At 37.5% G+C, this 21684-nt stretch overlaps 1 protein-coding gene across 3 annotated transcripts in view; it reads left to right on the top strand.

Moving 5' to 3' along the window:
* The window catches only part of gcgra (glucagon receptor a), a 65808-nt gene that overhangs the window by 29700 nt on the left and 14424 nt on the right, over nucleotides 1–21684 (top strand). For 2 of the 3 annotated variants that reach the window (XM_079872107.1, XM_079872108.1), the window contains exons 2-9: nucleotides 12803–12951; nucleotides 14273–14369; nucleotides 14555–14662; nucleotides 15041–15144; nucleotides 17868–17974; nucleotides 18142–18310; nucleotides 20696–20855; nucleotides 20979–21039. In XM_079872107.1, coding sequence (XP_079728233.1) covers nucleotides 12898–12951; nucleotides 14273–14369; nucleotides 14555–14662; nucleotides 15041–15144; nucleotides 17868–17974; nucleotides 18142–18310; nucleotides 20696–20855; nucleotides 20979–21039 — 860 coding nt within the window. In that variant the 5' untranslated portion in view covers nucleotides 12803–12897. The remainder of the gene's footprint in view (nucleotides 1–12802; nucleotides 12952–14272; nucleotides 14370–14554; nucleotides 14663–15040; nucleotides 15145–17867; nucleotides 17975–18141; nucleotides 18311–20695; nucleotides 20856–20978; nucleotides 21040–21684) is intronic. The other variant, XM_079872109.1, reaches the window with a different exon arrangement.

The raw sequence follows: 21684 nt of genomic DNA, 5'->3' as shown, positions 1-21684 counted from the left end.
TTTATCATGTTGCTACAGGGTGATCTTTGGCTTACTGGCTAAAAAAGTAAAAAGATGATATTCATAGATTTTCTAAAATCTTCAGTTATATCGTTTATAAACAACACACCTCTTCTCAACAGCCTGCATGATTTGAGGCATCATTTATGTTTGTAGCTCAATCGCTCCAGGATGAGTTTAATACTTAGTGCTAGTGGTTTTGAAAACCCCTTTATTACAACAGAAACCTACATTGTAAGACACCTACACAACTGCTTTAGCCTGAGCTGTTTTCAAACTAAAGCAATTGTGTAGGCGTATAACAATATTGACTTCTATTGTAAAAATGTTCACAATTGATGCTCAAGCTAACATAAGCGATGAATCATATAAACATTTATTTTTGTGTTTTCTAAGCAAGGCATGCTTTTCACAACTGAAGCTGTTTCAGCATGAAGCAATCATAAATGTGCCTGCTTGTCCACTATAAACTCAGAGATCTGTAAAGACAGCATGAGATAGTGGAAGAAAGGGGATGAATGAAGATCATAAATCCAGACTCTGTTCCAAAACCTAGAATTTAAAGTGGCATCATCCCCTGACTTTACAGGAAGGCACATTGTGGTATCATCCGCATAGCAGTGATACAAGATGTCATGTTTTTGAAAAATTTTAACTGAGGTGTATATTAAATAAAGTAAATAACATGGTCCCAGTATAGAACCTTGTGGGACACCACCATAGGGCAACACCATGAATACCAATGTCCTGTTTAAGTTTTTCAATAGGAACGGCATGATCAATTGTGTCGAAAGCTGCAGTGAAATCAGACTTGGTTGTTCCAAACCAGTTACTTGATGTACAATGCTGCCTATGTAGACAGCAGACAGTCAGCTCAGTTGGTTTTGAAACAGAACCACTGAGTCTCATCTGTGGCATATCAGACATGGTGTTGATAGAAATGGTGTGGTAGAGTAAGAGTTGCAGATGGAGTCAGCGGTAGTCAGTGAGTATCGCTGCTGACACAGGCACAGAAGCAGTGACATTAATCTGAACCTCCATCAAGTGACAACATTTGGGGTGTGATGTGACAGGGCTGTGCAGCACTGGCACTCTCAGACGTTTCCTACCACGTTCCTCATTGGCATACAACCTTGCCAACATGCTGGTTCATGACAATGGTATCTCTGAAGCGTCTGTGAGCTCTTATACTGTAAAAAATTTCTAACCTCCCTAACTCAAAATTTTCTAGTGACTGGTCACATCTAAATTTTTCAATTGGTCCAAGTGAAATTCTGAAAAAAATTAGATGTGACCAGTCACTAGAAAATTTTGAGTTAGGGAGGTTAGAAATGTTTTACAGTGTAATCAGATCATGGGCTCCGAACTGTCCCGTCCCAGTGGGGAAGAGGGGCTCTGGGAACTGCACTTGTTCTCTTACCCCAGTTTAATGGGGTAAAAAAGGGATAGTGGGACAGTCTTTTGGGGCCACAGTGTCTGGTCAATAGCTGTGTTTTATTCACAATAAAGCTATGACTATGACCGCTTCACCCAGCGGTTCTGTGTATCACTGCGCAACACCCTTAGCAACCACCCTTAGTAACATAAACATATGTTTGTTCTTATTTCAAGAAAAATCCAGCAGAAGGAAGGCATTTAGTGATTTTACTTTTACTTAGATGTTTTTGCTTTAATATTTGTATTGTGTGGTAACCATTTTATAAAAGCAATAAAGGTACTCAAGGCTAGTGCTGTATGATGAACGAGTCACCTTCAGCCGTGACTTATTCACCATACAGCACAGCCCCTCGCACCTTATTGCTTACGAATACAGTACTTATTGAATTCGACCTACTATAGGTAATTATACATTTACAACGTGAACCCTCTTATCTAATTTTAAATGCATCTTTAAAGATACAAAACAAACAAATGAGTAATGAATATCTGCATCTGCAAAGTGCATTTTTTTTCTCTCAAAAGAACATCATCTAAAATTTACATCTAAAAACATGAAAAATAAATAGTGCCTATAACAAATGTTTATGTTTAACATGTTGTAAATTCACATAAGATTAACATTTCAGTCATATCACTGGCCTTAACAAAGCTTTTTTATTTATGTATTTTATTTTTCTTATTTTCTTAATGTGTGACTCTGGTGTTATTGTGCATAATGCAAAAAACTGCATGTCTTCCTTATCTTTTATCAAAATGTAATATGAGTTGCTGACATCATACTCTTCAGGTACAGTATGTTTCACTTTTTCACAATCTAATCAGTTCCTGATAGATTATAATTTCCTATCTTACATTTTGTCTTGCTGAATTTTCTGCTGAAGTGTTTGTTTGCGGGCATATTATTGTATGTAGTAACATTGTCATGTCATCGTTTGGCTGTAAAGTCAATTGAAACTTCAGATTCACCAGCCTCATTTCACTGGGAAAGGGGTATCAGTGCACATTTAAAGCTTATTGCATATCCGCCCGTGTATATACAGTATGTCAGATCTCAGTCTGTTTGACCATCATTGTTCTATTAAATGTTTCACCGATGGATCCACTCAGATTTGGGTCACTCATCCAAGACCACACAACAATGGCATGGCTGTAAATACACACACTGCCCATGTGTCCACCAAACTCTCACTGCGCTCTTCAGAGGGGCACGAGAGCAGCCCTGCATTGTGCTCTTCAGTCAGAGAGGTTTGTTTTCTCTTTCATGACAGTCAATGTTTCCATTTTGCAAAATGCCAGGATTAAAGTGAGCCCTTAAATACAAATAGTCAATGGTTGTTGTGTGGCACTTGTAAATTATGAGTGAATGCTCAATGCGTTGCTGCTTTGTTTGTTAAGAGACATTTACAGTCTCCTCTGTAATTAAATTCTGTAGTGAATTTAAACACAGTGACAATTATTACTTGATTATTGTTAATACTAATGAACTATTACAAGTATTATACACTACCGCTCAGTTTTTATTTTAAGAAATTAATACTTTTTTTTCAGCCATACTGACAGTAAATACATTTAAACTGTAAAATATTTCTAGTTCAAATAAATGCTGTTCTTTTGAACTTTCTAACATTCTTTTCATTAAAGAATCCTGAAAATAATGTGCATCACGGTTTCCAAAAAAAAAAAATTCATGACACTGATGACTAAAGACATCTTTTAGTATAGCATTTATGTAACAAAAGTAAATGTATCATTAATAGACTTACAATAAGGGAGACTAGATTATTACATATGTGACCCTGGACCACAAAATGGGTCAATATGGGTCAATTTTCTTAAATTAAGATTTATACTTCATATTAAAGCTGAATTAATAAGCTTTCAATTGATGCATGGTTTGTTAGAATATGACAATATTTGGCCGAGATACGACTATTTGAAAATCTGGAATCTGAGGGTGCAAAAAAATCTAAATATTGAAAAAAATCGATATATCGAAAATCGAAAATTTTGATATATTTAAGGTAGAACATTTACAAAATATCTTCATGGAACATGATCTTTTCTAAATATCCTAATGATTTTTGGCATAAAAGAAAAATCGATAATTTTGACCCATACAATGTTTTGTTGGCTATTGCCACAAATACACCCGTGCGACATGTGACTGGTTTTGTGATCCAGGGTCACATATAATTTAATATGTCTGAGTGTTTGCAATTACATACATAACCTACATTTTTATTATTTGAAACTGGTCAAATGCTTGTTACTAAATTATATCAACCAGTAATAACTTCTTATTTCATAATTAACGAGTTTGCTTGCCCATAAAATCTTTCAGATATTAGGTTAAACTTATTTGGCTTGCTGTCCACTGAAGAGGGGCTCGATGAAGCAGCTTCAACTCGAGCTCTGATATACCCCCCAGTGGCTAAATGTAGGATATGATAATTGAAGGGCAAGGTACCGGAGATGAAGGTGGAGTTTGGGGAGGTGGAGGGATACTGGAACAGCTTGATGCTAGAGAGAGGTAAGCGGCTGCTTATATACTCAGGCTGTTGATTGAAAGATTAGATGGGCTCACTCCTCCCTAACTTGCGTTTAGGAACTTCATCTAGTGTAATATTTGCTTGAATAGCTAGTACTACTAAAATAATTAGCTTCTGTCATTCATGTTACCCAACAAACTAGAATATATAGATTTATTTAAATGCATCAAAATAGAGATTTATACGCTGACAGATTGTAAGAGCTGGAAAGAAAACCCTGAACTGCATGCATACAGCTCACATTCTGCTAATGGCGTTTTGTCTTTATAGTATCTCATTACCTTCGGCCTCTGAGCCACTAGTCATTATTTCGCAATTTTCACATCCGATTTTAAGCGTGGCCTCATCTAATTTGCTAAAAGCGCATCTGTGCCCCTGTCACTTTTTTAGCTATTGTTGTCAGAAATTGGCTTAAGATGTGATATGAGAGTTGGCTAAAGTTGCAGCTTTAGGATATCCCTTTGTCAATTTTTACTCAGTCTTGTTAAGTGAGATTAGCCTAATAGGACTCAAGTACTATTCCTAGGCAATATTCCCCATCCGCAACAAACTCTAACAGAATTGCAGCGTGTGTGTGAGGCAAGGTCTCAGGTGTTGAATCTGTCACTCAGTGTTAGTGGTGTCTGAGGCAACAGTGTGGGGAATGAATTTAAAAAGTGCCTCTGGTGTACTTTTTCCTGACCCACTGCCTGATTTTAAAGTTGCTTTAACAGCATGTAACAAAATGGAGCTGTGACTTGCTGCTTCACATGTTGGTCAGACAGACAGACAGTAGGAATTTCTTGCCAGAATTGTGGATCAAACCAAGCTTAACTTAATTGTTGTTTTATCTCTATTGTGACGTGCATCCAATGGAAATAGCTTCTTGAACAAGAACAAATGTATTTTGTGGGATTTTGGGAATTGATTAAATGGTTAAATGGTTATGGTCAATTGCTATTGGTCAATCTCATGTGAGTGACAGGTTGTTCCTGCCCTCTATTGGGGGGTGTTTTTCAGCCAAACTGAACAAAGCAGGTTTTTTTTATTTTTTTTTTTTATTTTTATTTTTTTACTTTATAATGTTCTCTGAGGTCCACTTATAGTTTTACCAAGATTTTAACTTCAAAAATATCCTAATTTAGAAGTAATAAGCTCTTTTCTATCTTAATGTTGACCCTTTTTTTTTTTTCAAACACTCCCCAATCAAGACTTGGAAGTAAATGCCCACTGCTATGATTGGGTAACAGTTTTGCATATTAAAATAATTTTCAATGTCCCCACCATAACATGTGTGGAATTGTTTTGAAAAGGATTGCAGTAATTGGCTTAGATCAGAACAATAACAAAAGCAGCATTGTCTATGTGCTTTCTTCCGTATCTGGGAACCCCCCACATTAAACCCATAAATGCCGAAGTAAAGGAGAACAGCAAATCACAACTATTCACAGTTTGACTGCGGTGCTAAAGTATAAATACTCAAGTACATATCAAACAATCTGTATCAGACAAAGCAATAGTGACACATGGTAAAAAAAACACTGTTACACACACTTGAGTGTTATGCCATTACTGTCGGATCCAATATAGTCTGCACTGCATCATCTTTTATTTTCTGGTTCTCTGAAAAGCCTGCGCCGAACGGTGTCTTGTTTAAAAACGAATCCACAGTAAAATTAAGCAAACAAACAAAATGTCTTACTGAAGTTAATTGCTTACTGAAGTTCATTCACACTTTCTTAATAGGATCACAGGGACGGCAATGCAAATACTTTGTTTTTCCACAACTTGGCACTTCAAAACTTCTTGTAATCCTCTGAGGCATCTCTATTGTTCTGTTGAATAGAATAGAATAGAATAGAATAGAATAGAATAGAATAGAATAGAATAGAATAGAATAGAATAGAATAGAATAGAATAGAATATAAAGTCTTTATTATCATTATACCCACGTTCAACGAAATTAGGAAGTGCTTCCCTTGGTGCCGAAAAAATACAACAAACACAAACAATATTACATACAGTACAAAAATAATATTGCACTAATAGGAATATATTGCACTAAGCCTGTTCATTGCAAAGTGAAAAATGAAAAAATACAGAGTAATTGCTGGAGTAATCCTGTGTTTGCGTCTCTCTCATTTTTACTACTACGTGACATGCACGAATCAGTGGGCGAGGATAAAGAGGCAATGATGTTGGAGTTGATTTTCCTCTGCAGAGGCTGTCTTTCATCACACTATGACATAATAATGTGACAAAATTTAAAACGAGTCGGTTTTCCAGCTTGGTTTCAATAAAACTGTTTTTGGACTAAAGAGGAAGTTTTGAGTTCTGAAACGTTCAGATGTTGTTGTTGTTTTTTTTATATAGTACAATGACATCTTATATGTCAAAAGATCTAGAAAATTTGTGTTTCTCAATTCATGACACCAGAAACCAGAATTTTTCAATTAGACCAATATAAAAATACATTTTAAATAAATAGCATGCTTGTTTCACTTTTTTTCAGTGTACATTTTACATAATTATACATAACCTTGACATCCATAGCCAATTGGTTAGGTTAATGACTGCCAGGATGACCAACTGTCCATACAGTAATTATCTGTCTGTGTGTCTGGGTTTAACCTTTGTCCTCCTCTCTCTGGAAGAGTTTTGATTTGGCCTCACACTGCCTTACTAATCATTCTGATAGATTTCTGCAAGATGACAAGAATTTAGATTTTGGGTAGAGTGCACATAATGCATTTCTGTGATCTATTGGAGGCTTTAGTATGGAGGAGAGCTTTGTGTGTAATGGCCAATATAATGGAACAATTGCAGAATTTAAATGAATTTTTTTCTCAAAACTCACTGAAATAATTTAAATTTAGAAAATGGTGCATGCAACTTTAGTTTAGTGAAAAAACTGCTCATCCCTCAGGAGTTGCAACATAGTTTGTGGGTTTAAGACAGGCTTTGGCTTTTCTCCAAATGTAAAATCACCTGGAAAATCAAAGTAAAGTAAAAGATGACACAGCAAACCGTTTTTCCCCCTCTTCCCATTGGTCAGGACTCAGAGGTTTTGCAGAAACTTTTTGTGATTCTAAAGGCCCTGATATACGTTAAGCGAAGAATGAGCTGTTGTGATGTCATCTCGAACAAAATCAGGCCAAAACGAAGTTCACTTGGTGTTTGTTTCGGGAGTTCGAAACAGCTTGCCAAAGCGAACTTTATGGAAAAGTTCACTCTGGCTGGTAAACACCTTCAAAGTACCATATTGGTCGGTGTCAATAACATTATAGGTAGGTGTGGCTCTGAGGCTCTGCCTTCTTTGATGTGGAAATCTTCTCTGGTTCATTTCCTATGTGGAGTCCGTCAAGGTCTGATGTCTGACAGTAAAAACATGAACACATTGGAGAGCCTCTTTATAGTTTCTCCCCCGAGCATATACAAATGGGAGATAGCATGCATCACTCATTCAGGTTTGTGCTGAAGAGCTAAGACAGTGTCCCTGACCATTTCAGCGGGCAGTTCAGTGCTGCGGCAGGAGGGACACCTTGCTGGGTAACAAGTGCACTTGCAACATAAAACCTACCCAACGCCCCACATAAGCCGTGTAGAAATTTGTACCACGTGGGGACAGAGAGGACAGTATTTACAATGGGAAAAGGTCGCTTCAGCTGGTCCTTTTGACCTTTTCTCTCTTTCTGTTCACAGCTATGTAGACCAGAATTAGTGTTGGGGAAGCGCCCTCTCACTACGGAAAACACATCATGCCATAAGAGAGGTTAATATGTGGAGAATATATCACATGGACTTACCAACCAGGAAGTACCACTCGTGAAAAAAGGTCCCTGTAGTAGGTCCTACCTGAAAAGAAAGGAACTACTAGAAATGTAGCAACTGGCAGCAAAGACGGAGCTCTGCCTAGGGGAAGACACAGGGTTACCATTAGGAAAACGTGGAGAATACATAATATGAGATTAACATCAGGGAACCACTACGTATGGAGCACCTAGCACCAAGTATACGGACTGACCAGAAAAAGGGCATTCATCATGAGGACTGGAGCTGGCATTGTATTCCTCCACTGGACTCGACTGCTGAGGGGGAAAAAATCTCACTTCCAGGGTTCGCCAGTCCAGAGAAGTCACATGGACAAAAAAACGCACATGATGACCACAGGGAGGGGAAAGGCTCTGTGTGCAAGTAGTACACCCGGCCCATTGTCCATAACTTACCTGTTCATACTCAATAGCTCATGGGACGAAAATGGCTCAACCCACAAATTATAAAATCTCACGAAGGGTTTTGGGTGTCGCTCAGCCTGCCGCTCTACAGATGTCTGTTAGAGAGATGCCGTTTGCTGGAGCCCAGGAGGATGCAACACTCCTTGTGGAGTGTGCATGCACTCTTAAGGGGCACAGCACACCTTGGGCATGGTATGCCAAGGCAATGGCATCCACAATCCAGTGGGTCATCCTCTGTTTGTAGACAGCCTTCCCCTTTTGCTGTCCTCCAAAACAGACAAAGAACTGCTCAGAGCTTTTAAAGCTCTGCGTGTTGTCCAAGAAAACACGCAGCGTGCGTACTGGACACAGCAATGACAAAGCTGAGTCTGCCTCATCCCGAGACAGTGCTTGCAAGCTCACCACTTGGTCCCTAAAAGGGAAGTGGGAATTTGCACGTAGCCCGGCTGAGGTCTGAGGATCACGTGAGAGTATTCCAGACAGATCTCAAGGCACATTTCCAATCTCTTCTGCAGGAAAGAAAGCAATGACCCAACTGTGCACCTCTGTGGGTCTTCGCCTTGGGGGAACAGACTCCTTCAAGGCATAGGCCCGCCTCATAGAGGGGGCTCTAGCCTGAGTGATGGTGTCTATAACCGCTAGTGATAGCCCACTCAAGTCTTCCGCATCCTGTCCAGAGGCCAGACATGGAGGTTCCAGAGGTCTGAGCGTAGGTGCCAGATTGTGCCCCATCCCTGACAAAGAAGGTCCTTCCTCAGGGGGATTCACCAGAGAGGGGCTGTCGCAAGGAGCAAGAGCTCTGGCCGAGAGTAAAGTTGGTTGCCAAGCATAGTTCCTGCATCAATCCCGGCTCAGAACTAGAGCTTATGAAGTAGGACTGGGCAGTGAAAGATGCCCTCCATGACTTTGTCAGTTCTTCATACACTTCCCGGAAGAAAGGCACTGGGGCTGGGCATGGCTGTGAGTCACGTTCCGAGCCCAGATACCAATCATCCAGCCACGAACGTTCGGGACAGGATGGAGGATCCCTCTCCAGCTCCATGTTTTCGATGGCCAGGACAAGTATGGCTGCCAACTCTGCATCAGACTCAGACTGAGCTACCACACCCTAGGGTGGGAGTCAAGCCGAGTCCTCAGCGTCAGAAGGCAATAAGCCCACCCTCTGATGGTGCTATCATCCTAATCTGGAGCCCCGAGTGAGAAATCAGTTGCGCTATGTGACACAACGTCAAAGTCATTCGGGAATTCCACCGGGCAGAACATGCAATACAAGGGACAAACAGGAGGCCCGTGGGGATTGGCCCGTGCTCCGGCCGTGTGTGTCCACAGTTTGCAGTTTGTGTCTTTACTGCTCCTAATGTGTGTGCACTAACTTGGATGGATTAAATGCAGAGGACACATTTTGAGTATGGGTTACCATATTGGCCTTCACGTCACTCCACTCTTTTGAAATGCAACTCTCTTCTTCCAGAGGTGAATGAAATGAGCTTGTGTAGAAATGACAATCGGTTGGCTCCGAAGAGCAAATCTGAATGAGTGATGCACGCCGTCTCCCTTTTATACCCGGATGTCCGGGGTAGTGACATGCAAATTCCACTCATCAATCCTCACATGGCCTTTCTCTCAAAGTGTCAGAGGTGTTCTGGGGCTCCCGAGTGCAACTCCTAGTGTCAGTCATCAACACCACATCGAAGTGAGTGACAGACAGTGACAGACAGACAAAAAAAAAAAAAAAAATATATATATATATAAACTTACCTGCCAGTAGAAAATACATTTTAACAATTAATGTAAATTCATCTTGTTTTAAGGATGTTTGGATATTTTTTAATGAAAGTCTAAAATACTGATTAAGAAATTTTTATATATATATATTTTTTTTTTTTTTTTTTTTTTTTTTTGCACTGCAGCTCACTTAGGATGCAAGACAAGAAACTAATTTAACACGGATTCAGTCTTTTGGCCTTTGCTCTGTATATTCATCATCAAAACCATAGCATTCAGAATAGGATTGTAATAGCAGAATCCTCTCTAATCGTTTCTGTCCTGTGCCATGTTGCGGAAGCTCATTTCACTGACAGACCATCCTGAGCGTCCAGCAGTGGATGGGGTGTGCGGATGAAATGCTTCGGGCATGTGTCACTCTAATTTTTCTGTACCTCTCCATGAACCGTCTTAACTGCTGTTATTAATAACCACAACATTTTCTACTTAGCGTGAAGTTAAATAATGATACTGAATCTGTAGTAGCATGGTGACCATGAATGCACACAGTGTTATTAAAGTCTAAAACCTCTGCAAAAGTGTCAGTCATTAAATTACCATTCTGAAATCAACATGAAATTGGGATAGTGTGGTATCTGTCAGGATTTATTAAACAATAGCACATAGAATAGGAGTAGTAAACTTGTTCACTTCCGTTCTCACACACATTACGTGCTGCTGTTTGTTATTTTTGTGTATTCACCACAATAAGGTCGAAAGATCATTTCAGTGACATGCCTGTCCCAACCTGCCCAGACTGGAACAGAATGGAATTTGAAACGTTTTAGCCAAAAATGTTTCCATGGTAAAGGTGTTTTTTGCAGAAACGTTTCAGATTTCGTTCTGTTCTCCGACTACAGCTGAAGTAGGGGTGGGATGTGGATCAGTAACCAGGTGAGTAACTGTTACTACACTTTGGGTTGCCAACATCAGTGAGCTACAGTACCTTGCTGTTTACTACAAAGGCAGCATCATACTTGAAACAGACCCTGCATGTATGCAGCAACTCTTTGTGTCACAAGTTGTATGTGAAAACCCAACTGATTTCAGTAGTTTGCTCTTAGCATGTTGCTAAAGTAACAGTCTGAAAATACACAGTACAATTGAATATTTAGTTATATTGTAATTAGATTGACATTTTTATTAAACCATTTTTTGTGTTGTCTTTGTATGTACACTATGGATTTGGAATAGCATACTAGCACACGACTCAAAAAGAGTAATGGTATGTTATTGTCAATATCCCATTTTTTTAAACGGAGCTCATTGCAGTACATTCTGGGATTGCATCCTACTGAAGTTATCTAGCCTATGATGCATTAAAAAGGATAGTTCACACAAAAAGTCATCATCACCCTCATGTAGTTCCAAACATAAAGAAGATACGCTGAGAAATATCTCAGTGTTTTTTGTCAATACAAAGTCTATGGTGACCTGAACAATTTGGTTACAAATGTATTCTTTTTTATTCAACAGAAGAAAAAAAAGTCATACAGGTTTGAAACAACATGAGGTTGAGTAAATGATGACATAATTATAATTTTTGGGTGAACTGTCCATTTAATTTGCAGCCTATAGTATGTAGGCAGCTTACTAGAGTCTATATCTGTACTGTAATCATATCTGTTACCATCATGTTCTGTTCTAACATCACCTCTCTCTAAAGCATGCTAGTAATTGAGCTGAATGCAGTGTATGTGTTAGTGTATCCTATCCACAACTATCTGCTTCATCACGCAAGCAAGAGCTTGGAGCAAAGACAGTGACATGGTCAACAGTCTGTGACCTTCCTTTTCCCAGAGGCTTCTTCACTCTGGGATAATGAGCCTGTTGTTTTTAGACAAGTAGTCCATGTCTTAATTGCACTGCAAACATTCTTTGTTCTGTACGCTATCCTGATTGCTTACATTCAGCAAACAGTGAAATAAGTTTAGGGAGCCAATGAGGCCCACACTTCTCGCACACTCAAGAGCCAACATCAGTTCTGGTTCCCAGGCTTGTTTTGGGAGTAGGGATGTGGAAAATTAGCAAAATATTATGTTGTGTTATGATCATTTTATATTGTTAGCTGTCTATATTAAATCACTTCATTTCATAAAAAAAAAATAATAAATAACATTACATTTCCACAACTGTTTTCAACACTGATAATAATCAGAAATGTTGCTTGAGCATCAAATCAGAAGGATCTGAAGGAGCATGTGACACTGAAGACTGGAGCAATGATGCTTAAAATTCAGCTTTGATCACAGGAATAAATTACATTTTAAAAATATATTCAAATATAAACAGTTATTTTAAATTATTGGAGTAAATGGAGCCTTGGTGAGCATAAGAGTCTCAGCGGCCATTTACGCAAAACTGTTTTCAACTAAAAACTGAAAAATTGTATGCGTTTTGGCCGTTCTTCGTCTCTTCATCTGTGTAAAGTACGAAAATGCGAATTTGTGAAAACGGTGTCATCATGTGCATGCATATTACGTGTTCAGTCTAGAGATGTGTAGTTTTTATTGTCAAAGTCACATCGCCAACTACTGGCCTGGCATGAATAATACAGTGTTTTCAGTCAATTTCGCGGATCCTTGGCGAACAGGGATAATTTTGACAGCGTTGTCATAAGCACGTGAAAAAAACGCAAAGGAAAACCTTTTCTCTTATTAGTACATCGTTGTCGTGTAAATGTTCCCTTGTGCACACTAGTTTTCTGCTTCATGAGGTATTTTTAAAATCACAATTTTGAATAGACTAAATGTATGTTGTATATATCACAGATCATGGTTTGCTGTTTGATAACATGTTGATCTCTGACTTTCTGTCTGTCTGTCTGTGGTTTAGGTTGTGTGGTGACAGCTGAAGCCTTCCTATGAGGTGAGCATATCCCTTTGGACCCTCGGCTCCCCTCCCAGTGCCAGCAGCAGCAGGACTAAGGGATGTCACAAGTATTCCTCCTTCTGACCCTACTCAGTTTCTCCTCCTGCATCCAGGTCAGAGATTATCCCCCCTCCTCTCTTTATTCTCTCGACATCTCTTAAAGTGACCAGATGACCGTGAAAAAATGATTACGTCATTTGTGCAGTTACTCACTGCATGTTTGTTACGCAGCTCTCAGTATTCTGAAGAGGATGTAAAATACTTACTATTACCAATATCAGTTTAAATAATTTTTTTATACAATCAGAATAAAGCTAACACAAATTATCGGGACAAATATCGCCCTGTAGCTCCATCAGGACGTGGGGCATGGCTCGTATAATCGGGACTGTCCTGATTTTATCTGGACATCTGGTCACCCAACCTGTCTGCCGAACAGGGGCTTGACTAGCCCTTTTGTGAAAAAGAATTCTATTCTATTCTATTCTATTCTATTCTATTCTATTCTATTCTATTCTATTCTATTCTATTCTATACTTTTATGAATTTTGTTGAGAAAACATGAGAAAAAGGTGAATAAAGACAGAGTCAATGTTAAGAAATTATTATTATTATGTTTTGAACTATATTGTAAAGCTGTGATTTCCTGTGTGTTCGTTGTCAAAAATTATTTTATTTTTAATTATTAATAAATGCCATTATTTTATATGAAAAAGTTAATAATTGTATTTTATTGAGAAAATATTTTAGTTTATCTTCTTTATTTTTTGATTAAATCAGATATAGCATTTAAGCTGTCATATGGTCATGTTATAATAATGTACCCCACCTATGGGGCATGTTGTCACACTTCACTTCCATTCTTTCAGGGTATATCAAGAAAAAAGTGTACACTGTATTAATAAAACAAAACCACATAATTGTACTAGACGTGGGAAATTAATGTGGGAAAAAATAAATACTCTGAACCCTAAATAGATTTACACAAACTGAAATTGAATGTTTTTTATTTCTACTTTTTTTATTTGTGTGCTGCAACTACTTTTTTTTGGATAAATAATGTTGTGTAAACATTTAGTCAGATATATCTTAAAAAGCAGAAAACAAATAGAAATGCAACACGCACCTCTCAGCTCTTTTTGGCTAAGAGTCTGAGCGTTATGCAACTCACTAAAGATTAGATTAGGCATTAATTCAGCATATTCATGTGAGGAAATAAAACAAAATACTATGCCATCACACAGGTTCATTAATGAATCCCAGCTTGCAGAAGATCAGCGGTTACTGTGTTTTAACACTCCATCTAAACCAACACAACACAAAAGCTTCATCATCTACTTTCACTGTATTACAAAGTACAGCCTTGAAATTCCACTAGCTAATTTCTTTTATGTTTTATAAAAATAAAAATAAATCACTAATTGGATCTTACAGGTGTCATCTGCCGTATCCCTCAAAACTTTGATGGAAAAATGGATGATGTACCGAGATGAATGTTTTCGAAATATCAGCAGAGAACCGTCAATGACAGGTGATTTGTTATTGTCCTTCCATAAGGCTTGGATGATAGTCCAGCGATGATAAAAGTGCACAGTGCTGTTAAGGTATGTGTGTTAGAAAACACTGCTGAGCCCTCAGATTAGGAGTCATGTCACATACAGATTATGTCCAGCACAACAAGCAAAGACAAGTAGACTTTAACATCACTTTTTCCAGGTGTCGTGTGCAACCGAACGTTTGATAAGTATGCCTGCTGGCCGGATGCTTTGCCCAATACTACAGTGAGTGTGGCTTGTCCCTCGTACCTGCCCTGGCACAAGGAAGGTACTGTAAATATAACATTTACATTTATTTATTTTAGTATTATTAAGCATTGTTTACATTGCAACAATCGGAGAAAAAAAAGGGGGGGGGGGGGTAGTTTACAAAGGATTTGACACATAAAATCATAAACTGTTTTCAGGTTGCATAAATCAAACTTAACAAACTTAATATCTATTGACACTTGTTCAAGCTTGACATTAAATATGATTGAAGCAATTTCAATGATTAAAAGACTGTAAAGAATGAATTATTGGCTGCAGTTTACATAATGCACTTCTTTTAGCTTAGCTCATCTTCTTTGAACACATTTCTCCATATGGAGTATTCTCTTATGCACCCTGTGTGACCACTCCATCTGTGAATGTGCTTGTGTGTCAGTTCGACATGGGCTCGTGTATCTGGAGTGTGATGCAGATGGACAGTATAGCAAGCAGAGGAACGCCAGTGAATGTCTGTCACGTGACCCCGCGCAAATCAACATGGTATGTGAGAAATAAGTGATTGTTATGATAAATATCTATAAGATCTTAAACATTTTTAAGATCAGTTGTGTTCAATTCTGCACCACTAAAGGTGGGAATACATTAAACAACTTTTAAAATCTAAAAACAGATTCCCCTCTGAAGTCGGCACAAGATATCAGACATGTGTTCTGTGAAATCTGTCAAAATCTGCAGACTGGCTCTGACTGGTTGCAACTAGTTTCAATTCAACCCGACTGCAGATCGGTGTAAAAGTTTGAGCTAAAATGACATGTACACTGTAAAAAGTGAACAGTTGGATCAACTTAAAAAAATTACTTCAATTGGTAACACCTAAAGAAATTAAAGGAGAACTCTGGTCAATTTTAACATTGAGCTCATTTTTTTGTACATTTGGAGTGCTGTCAATACAGAGAACAACGACAAAAATCGGTGTTGCCTACTACTTTGGTTGAAGTCCAAAGAAGTCGATTGCCGAGTTCACGCGCGTGATCATAGGTAACTAAACCTATGCGCGTGAACTCGGCAATCGACTACTTTGGACTTCAACCGAAAACAGGATGTAAACACAGGTATTTGCGCTGGCTTAAATAACATCATTTTTATACATATCTTTCACATCTACTGCAGTCAGATTAACTCGTGTTCACTCTGAAGGAATCACTCACATTTTCTGTGCACTTGTAATGACACATCAAGGATGTTAAGAGGCTAAAAGCAGGTTTAAAACTTGCCCCATTGAAGTCAACAGGGTGCAAATTTTAAAAAGAGGATAACACGGTGTAGGCAACACCGATTTTTGTCGTTGTTCTCTGTACTGACAGCACTCCAAATGTACAAAAAAATGAGCTCAATGTTAAAATTGACCGGAGTTCATGATAAAACATGATAATTTAAGTTGAGAAAACTTAATTTCTTTAGGTGTTACCAACTGAAGTAATTTTTTTAAGTTGATCCAACTATTCACTTTTTACAGTGTAATGTATTTCAGCCTTAATGCAGTTTAGCTGTACACAGTTTGTGTCTTAGAAAACAATGTTGGTAACACTTTAAATGCATTAACTAACAATTAATAATAATTTGTTATAGTATTTATATGAACAAAATACTGTTCATTGTTCATGTCAGCTCAGGTCAATTACATAATATTAACAGATACAGCTTCAGATTTTAACAGTGCATTAGTTAATGTTGAAATTAACATTTAACTAAGATTAATAATGCTTTATTATTTTTCATTAAAAGTGATCAGTTGACTTAACTTAAAAAAAGTGAGAAAACCCATTGCCTTAAAATTATAAATCAAATAAACTTCATGCGTAATTGAAAAGAAAAAAAAAGTTATATGGAATTGTCAAGTTCACATAACTTATTTTTTTCAATTACACATGAGGTTTATTACTTAATAATTTTAAGGCAACGGTTTTCCTCACTTTTTTAAGTTAAGTCAACTGATCACTTTTTACAGTGGTTAACTGATTTAGTTAACAAATGAAACCCTATTGTAAAGTGTTACCAAAATGTCTTTTTAAATGTAGTCACTAACTAGTTGTCCAGTCCAGGGCTGCGTTTCCCAAAAGCATCGTAAGCCTAAGTTGATCGTAAAAACGATCGTACGACTGATCTTAATATTACGGTCTGTTTCCCAAAAGCATCGTAGCTTAAGTAGCACTTGAAAATCTTCGTAGATCTACGAGTGCTCTGGAGTAATCGTACATCCCCAAGTGCATCGTAAGAAGACAGATTTATGAGGACACTTGCAGGACAACCGGCAGATTACACCTTTAACTTTATTCAAATGTATGTGATTATAATATAAGGTTTTGATTGTACTTTATTGTACACTTTATTACTCTTTTTTGTTGTTGGTTAAATTAATGTATAAATTAAATAATTAACAAGGTCAGAAAACAAAACAAAAAAATAGAAATAATTTAATCTAATAATTTTAATCAAAATTAAATGAATGAATAAATAAATAAATAAAATCTGTTAAAAAATACATCTTTGTTTCGCTCTATCTCCTCTAAAAGGACATTAATTTCATCTTTTTGAAAGGTATCTTTTCGTGTTTTTTTTTTTTTTTTTTTTTTTTTTCTTCAGCCATTTTGTCAGTGCCTCCGCCTGTAGGTGCTTTATATATACTTGTCTTGATTGCTAATCCACAACAGATGACAATTATTAGGTTAAACGTTCAGAATACGATTCCATATAAGGTTATATTTCAGCACTTCGCGAATGGACAGCGACTCTTAAGTAGCACGTAGAGCGCGTTCTCGTGCGTTCATGTTAAGTGCATTTTTGGGAAACGCTCGTGGAATTGCTGCGAGCGTTCGTAACTTTGCACGTAGAAAGCGCTCTTAAGAGCTAAGATACATCGTTATCGGGAAACCCGGCCCAGCTCCGTTCACACATTGCGGGTTTTCGGGGAACGCGGCTGTGAGTCCTGAAAATTTACGGGTGTGAGTTCGGTTATAGAATGTGATTGAGACACCCGTAAATAACTGAATTGTGTGTGAACGTAACCGTATTAAAGACTCAAATACAGATCTGACAACTGAATTCTGATGATGATGCTGTATTGCTCCTAATATAAAAGCACATCAAAGTTTTACATTAGAAGTTGCTTAAGAGACTATGGTATATTAATCATTTGTTTGCATTTAATAAACTGTCCATTTGCGTCATTGTCTGATCAGATGTATTTGTATGTCTGCATGCAGCAACACTACGGACGGATCCTCAGTCAATTTCTGACCATGTACACCGTTGGATATTCTCTGTCTCTCGGGGCGCTGGTGCTGGCGTTGGGCATCCTTGTGGCCTTTAGGTAACATTCAAGTCATCTGCTCCTTCTGCTTACATTTTAAATTGAAAACGTGTTTTTGCATCAGTTTTTGGATCTTTGAAAGCGTTTATGGTTAAGGAGTTGGTTTTCTTTGTGTGAACAGTGAACAGCTTTCTGACTTTTCAATCATTGCTCTTTGTTCCCTGCAGGAAGCTGCACTGCATGAGAAACAACATCCACATGAACTTGTTTGCCTCCTTTATCCTGCGAGCCTCTTCTATCCTCATCAAAGATGCCATGTTGGAAAGGCCTGATACCTTCCATGTTGGTCAGGACATCACCACTGAACTGGAGGTGGAGTGGCTGGTTAAAAACGAGGTCCAATAACCTGCTGTCTTTCTTTATGATTTACAATGATAATAATACACTGCCGTTCAAACATTTTTCAATGTTTTAGACTTTTCTGCTGACCAAGCATTTCAAATTACAATTTCAGATAACCATTTTTTATTTGAATAAAGTTTAAAATGTAATTTATTCCTGTGACAGTAACTCTAGTCTTCAGTGTCACATGATCCTTCAGAAATCATTCTAATATGCTAATTTGATGCTCAAGAAATATTTCTGATTATTATCAGTGTTGAAAACAGTTGTGCTGCTTTATATTGTTGTGAAAACCGTGATATATTTTTTCAGGATTCTTTATTGAATATAAAGCTCAAAAAGCACTATAAAGTTATACTAAAAGTTTAACTAATATAAATTTAAACTAAAATACATTTTCCTTTGAATTGGAATTAACATCTAATTAAGTGTCATGAAAGATGAAAGTCTTTAAAATGTAATGCATCCTTGTTAAATAAAAGTATAAATTTCATTAAAAAAATGTAAAATACTAACCCAAACCTTTGAACAGTAGTGTATATCTCTGGATTCATGGACATTTTTAATAGTCCTATGCCTATTGGACAGTTATGGTCAGAATTATTGGCACCCCTGGTAAATATGATCAAAGATGGCTGTAAAATAAATCTGCATTGTTTATCCTTTTGATCTTTCATTCAAAAAAATTGCAAAAATCTAACCTTTCATTGAAGTAAAAAAAAAAAAAAAAAAAAAAAAGTAAAGTGGGGGGGAATTCACATTATGAAATAAATGTTTTTCTCCAAAACACGTTGACCATAATTATTTGCACCCTTTTATTAAATACGTTTTGCAATCTCCTTTTGACAAGATACCAGCTCTGAGTTTTCTTCTATAATGCCTGATGAGTTTGGAGAACACCTGACAAGAGATCAGAGACCATTCCTCCATACAGAATCTCTCCAGATCCTTCAGATTCCCAGATCCATGTTTGTGCTTCTTCTCTTCAGTTTTCTCTAGGGTTCAGGTCAGCGGACTGGAATGGTCATAGCAGAAGCTTTATTTTGTGCTTCATTTTGAGACACATCTTTGTGTTGATTTTGATGTTTGATGGAAGATCCAATCACGATCCATAATAAGATTTCTAGCAGAGGCTAGAAGGATTTTTTATCTGGTGGTATTTGCTAGAATACATGATATGTATCTGAACAAGATGTCCAGGACCTCCATTTGTTTTTCCTCATATTTAAACTCCTGTGGAACAAGAAGTCATGGATGGACAATTTCATGTTCCTAGTCTGTTGTGCTAAAAATGTCAATATTAATGGGAATATACTTAAGAGATATTTTACTAATAAAGGGTGGCAATAATTGTGACCAAGGTGTTTTGGAGAAAAAAAACATTTATTTCAGAATGTGATTTTTTTTTTTTTTTTTTTTTTTTTTTTTTTTAAGATCAAAAGGATAAACAATGCAGATTTTTCTTTACAGCCATCTTTGTTCATATTTACAGGGGTGTCAATAATGCTATCCTCAACTGTAATTCCCTTAAAGAAATATTCAGGGTTATTTACAATTTTCTTATTGTAAGAAATAAGAACTTTCTTATCCTGTCGGATATTCAACGCTATCTCACGACCAATTCGTACGAATTCGTACGAGTGATAAAAAAGTGGCTAATTCGTACGAATTCGTACGAATTCGTACGACCTCACTCGTACGAATTTTTACGATTTGTCTAAACCCACGTGATGGGTAGGTTTAGGGGCGGGGTCAGGGGTAGGTCATTCGTATGAATTCATACGAATTGGGCAATTCGTAAAATATGTACGATTTAGCAAAAATTAGCCACCTCGTAGAATTCGTACGAATTGCCTGAGATCAGGCTGGGATATTTTATAGAAAAAAGTACTAAAAGCACCATTCTACTTTTAAAGGATAGATTTAATGCAGTTTGTTAGAATCAGTGTCCCTAAAACTAACTAAAGAATTATTACTAATATATGAACTACATTCAGCATATAGAACATTATTCTTGGTAAAAATGAAACACTAACATAGAAATTGTTGTGCTGTAAAATATTTGTTCATTGTTAGTTTGTGATAGCTATTGTGTTAACTAATGTTAACATGCAGTATATACTGTACATTTAATGTAATGAAGATTTCATGGAAGTGCTTTAATAAACAGCGTCTGCTTTCTGCTTTTAAACTCTTTAGTGTAAATAATTGTCCCTGCTAAAATGCCGTCCATGACCAGGAATGACCGGGAGTATTCCTTGAAATGCATGTTTGTATAGATATGGCTTAAATACCTGTTTACAGAACAGAGGCGGCAGGTTAAAATTTAGCCTAAAGCTTTCAGTGACCCAAAAACACGTCAACGTGTATGTGTTTCAGACGGCGGTCGGCTGCAGAGTTGCTGTGGTGATGATGCAATACAGCATACTTGCTAACAGCTACTGGCTGCTGGTGGAGGGCATCTACCTCCACAGCCTTCTGGTCGTCACAGTCTTGACAGAGAGAAATTACTTCGGCATCTACCTGTGCATTGGCTGGGGTGAGAGGTTCAAAGCTTTTACGGCGTGACCTCATTAACAGGGTTGAAGAGTTTCCTCATACAGAGCACGGCAGATGGTTTATGCCTCATCTCACTAGCTCTCTCTCTCTCTTTCTCCCTCAGGCGCCCCTCTGATATTCGTGCTGCCGTGGGTGATTGTGAAGTACTTGTACGAGAATGAAGAGTAAGTTCTCTGGAGCCACATGGGATGAGTGTGTTTGCGTCGGGCGGACTGATGAAAGCCAGCGCTCGTGAAGCAGTCAGTGTGTTTTTGCGGTTGGAGAGTTGGCAGACAACAGTACTCTGTCACTGTAGCGTTTGTTTTATAACAAATCAAATACATAAATTGTGAACACAAGCTACCTTTAATCCAGATGTCAAAAGCTCTGATGCTATGCAGATATTCAGCTTCTATATGATAGATGAGTATTGAGCACTTTTATGTACCTGCAACATCCACTCCAGTCTTTTGGGTTTTGCCTGTAGCAGCCAACTCATTGCATTGTCCTTAAATTTGCACAGTGCTTTGTAAAATCTTGTACTGTAAATCATTCATTTAGCCGCTGTTATTCTTGAAAGGGCTTTCAAGATGTACATTTATATTAATGACTCTTTGGGTCTGTTGATGTTACATATATAAAAGTATCTATTTCATCCATATTTTAAAACCTGACTGCATTACATAATTCCCATAAGTTACATTCCTATACATCAAATGTAGAACCAAAAACTTTAGACACAAATATGGTGCACACGTATTACTATGAATGGGAGAAAGTCTAACGCACAATATGGCGGAATAAGACCCGCCTTCTAAATAAAAGAGCCA

The sequence above is a fragment of the Squalius cephalus genome (assembly GCF_949319135.1).
Source record: "Squalius cephalus genome assembly, chromosome: 1".
In the NCBI taxonomy this organism is placed as follows: Eukaryota; Metazoa; Chordata; class Actinopteri; order Cypriniformes; family Leuciscidae; genus Squalius; species Squalius cephalus.
This window is presented reverse-complemented; position numbering and strand designations above follow the sequence as displayed.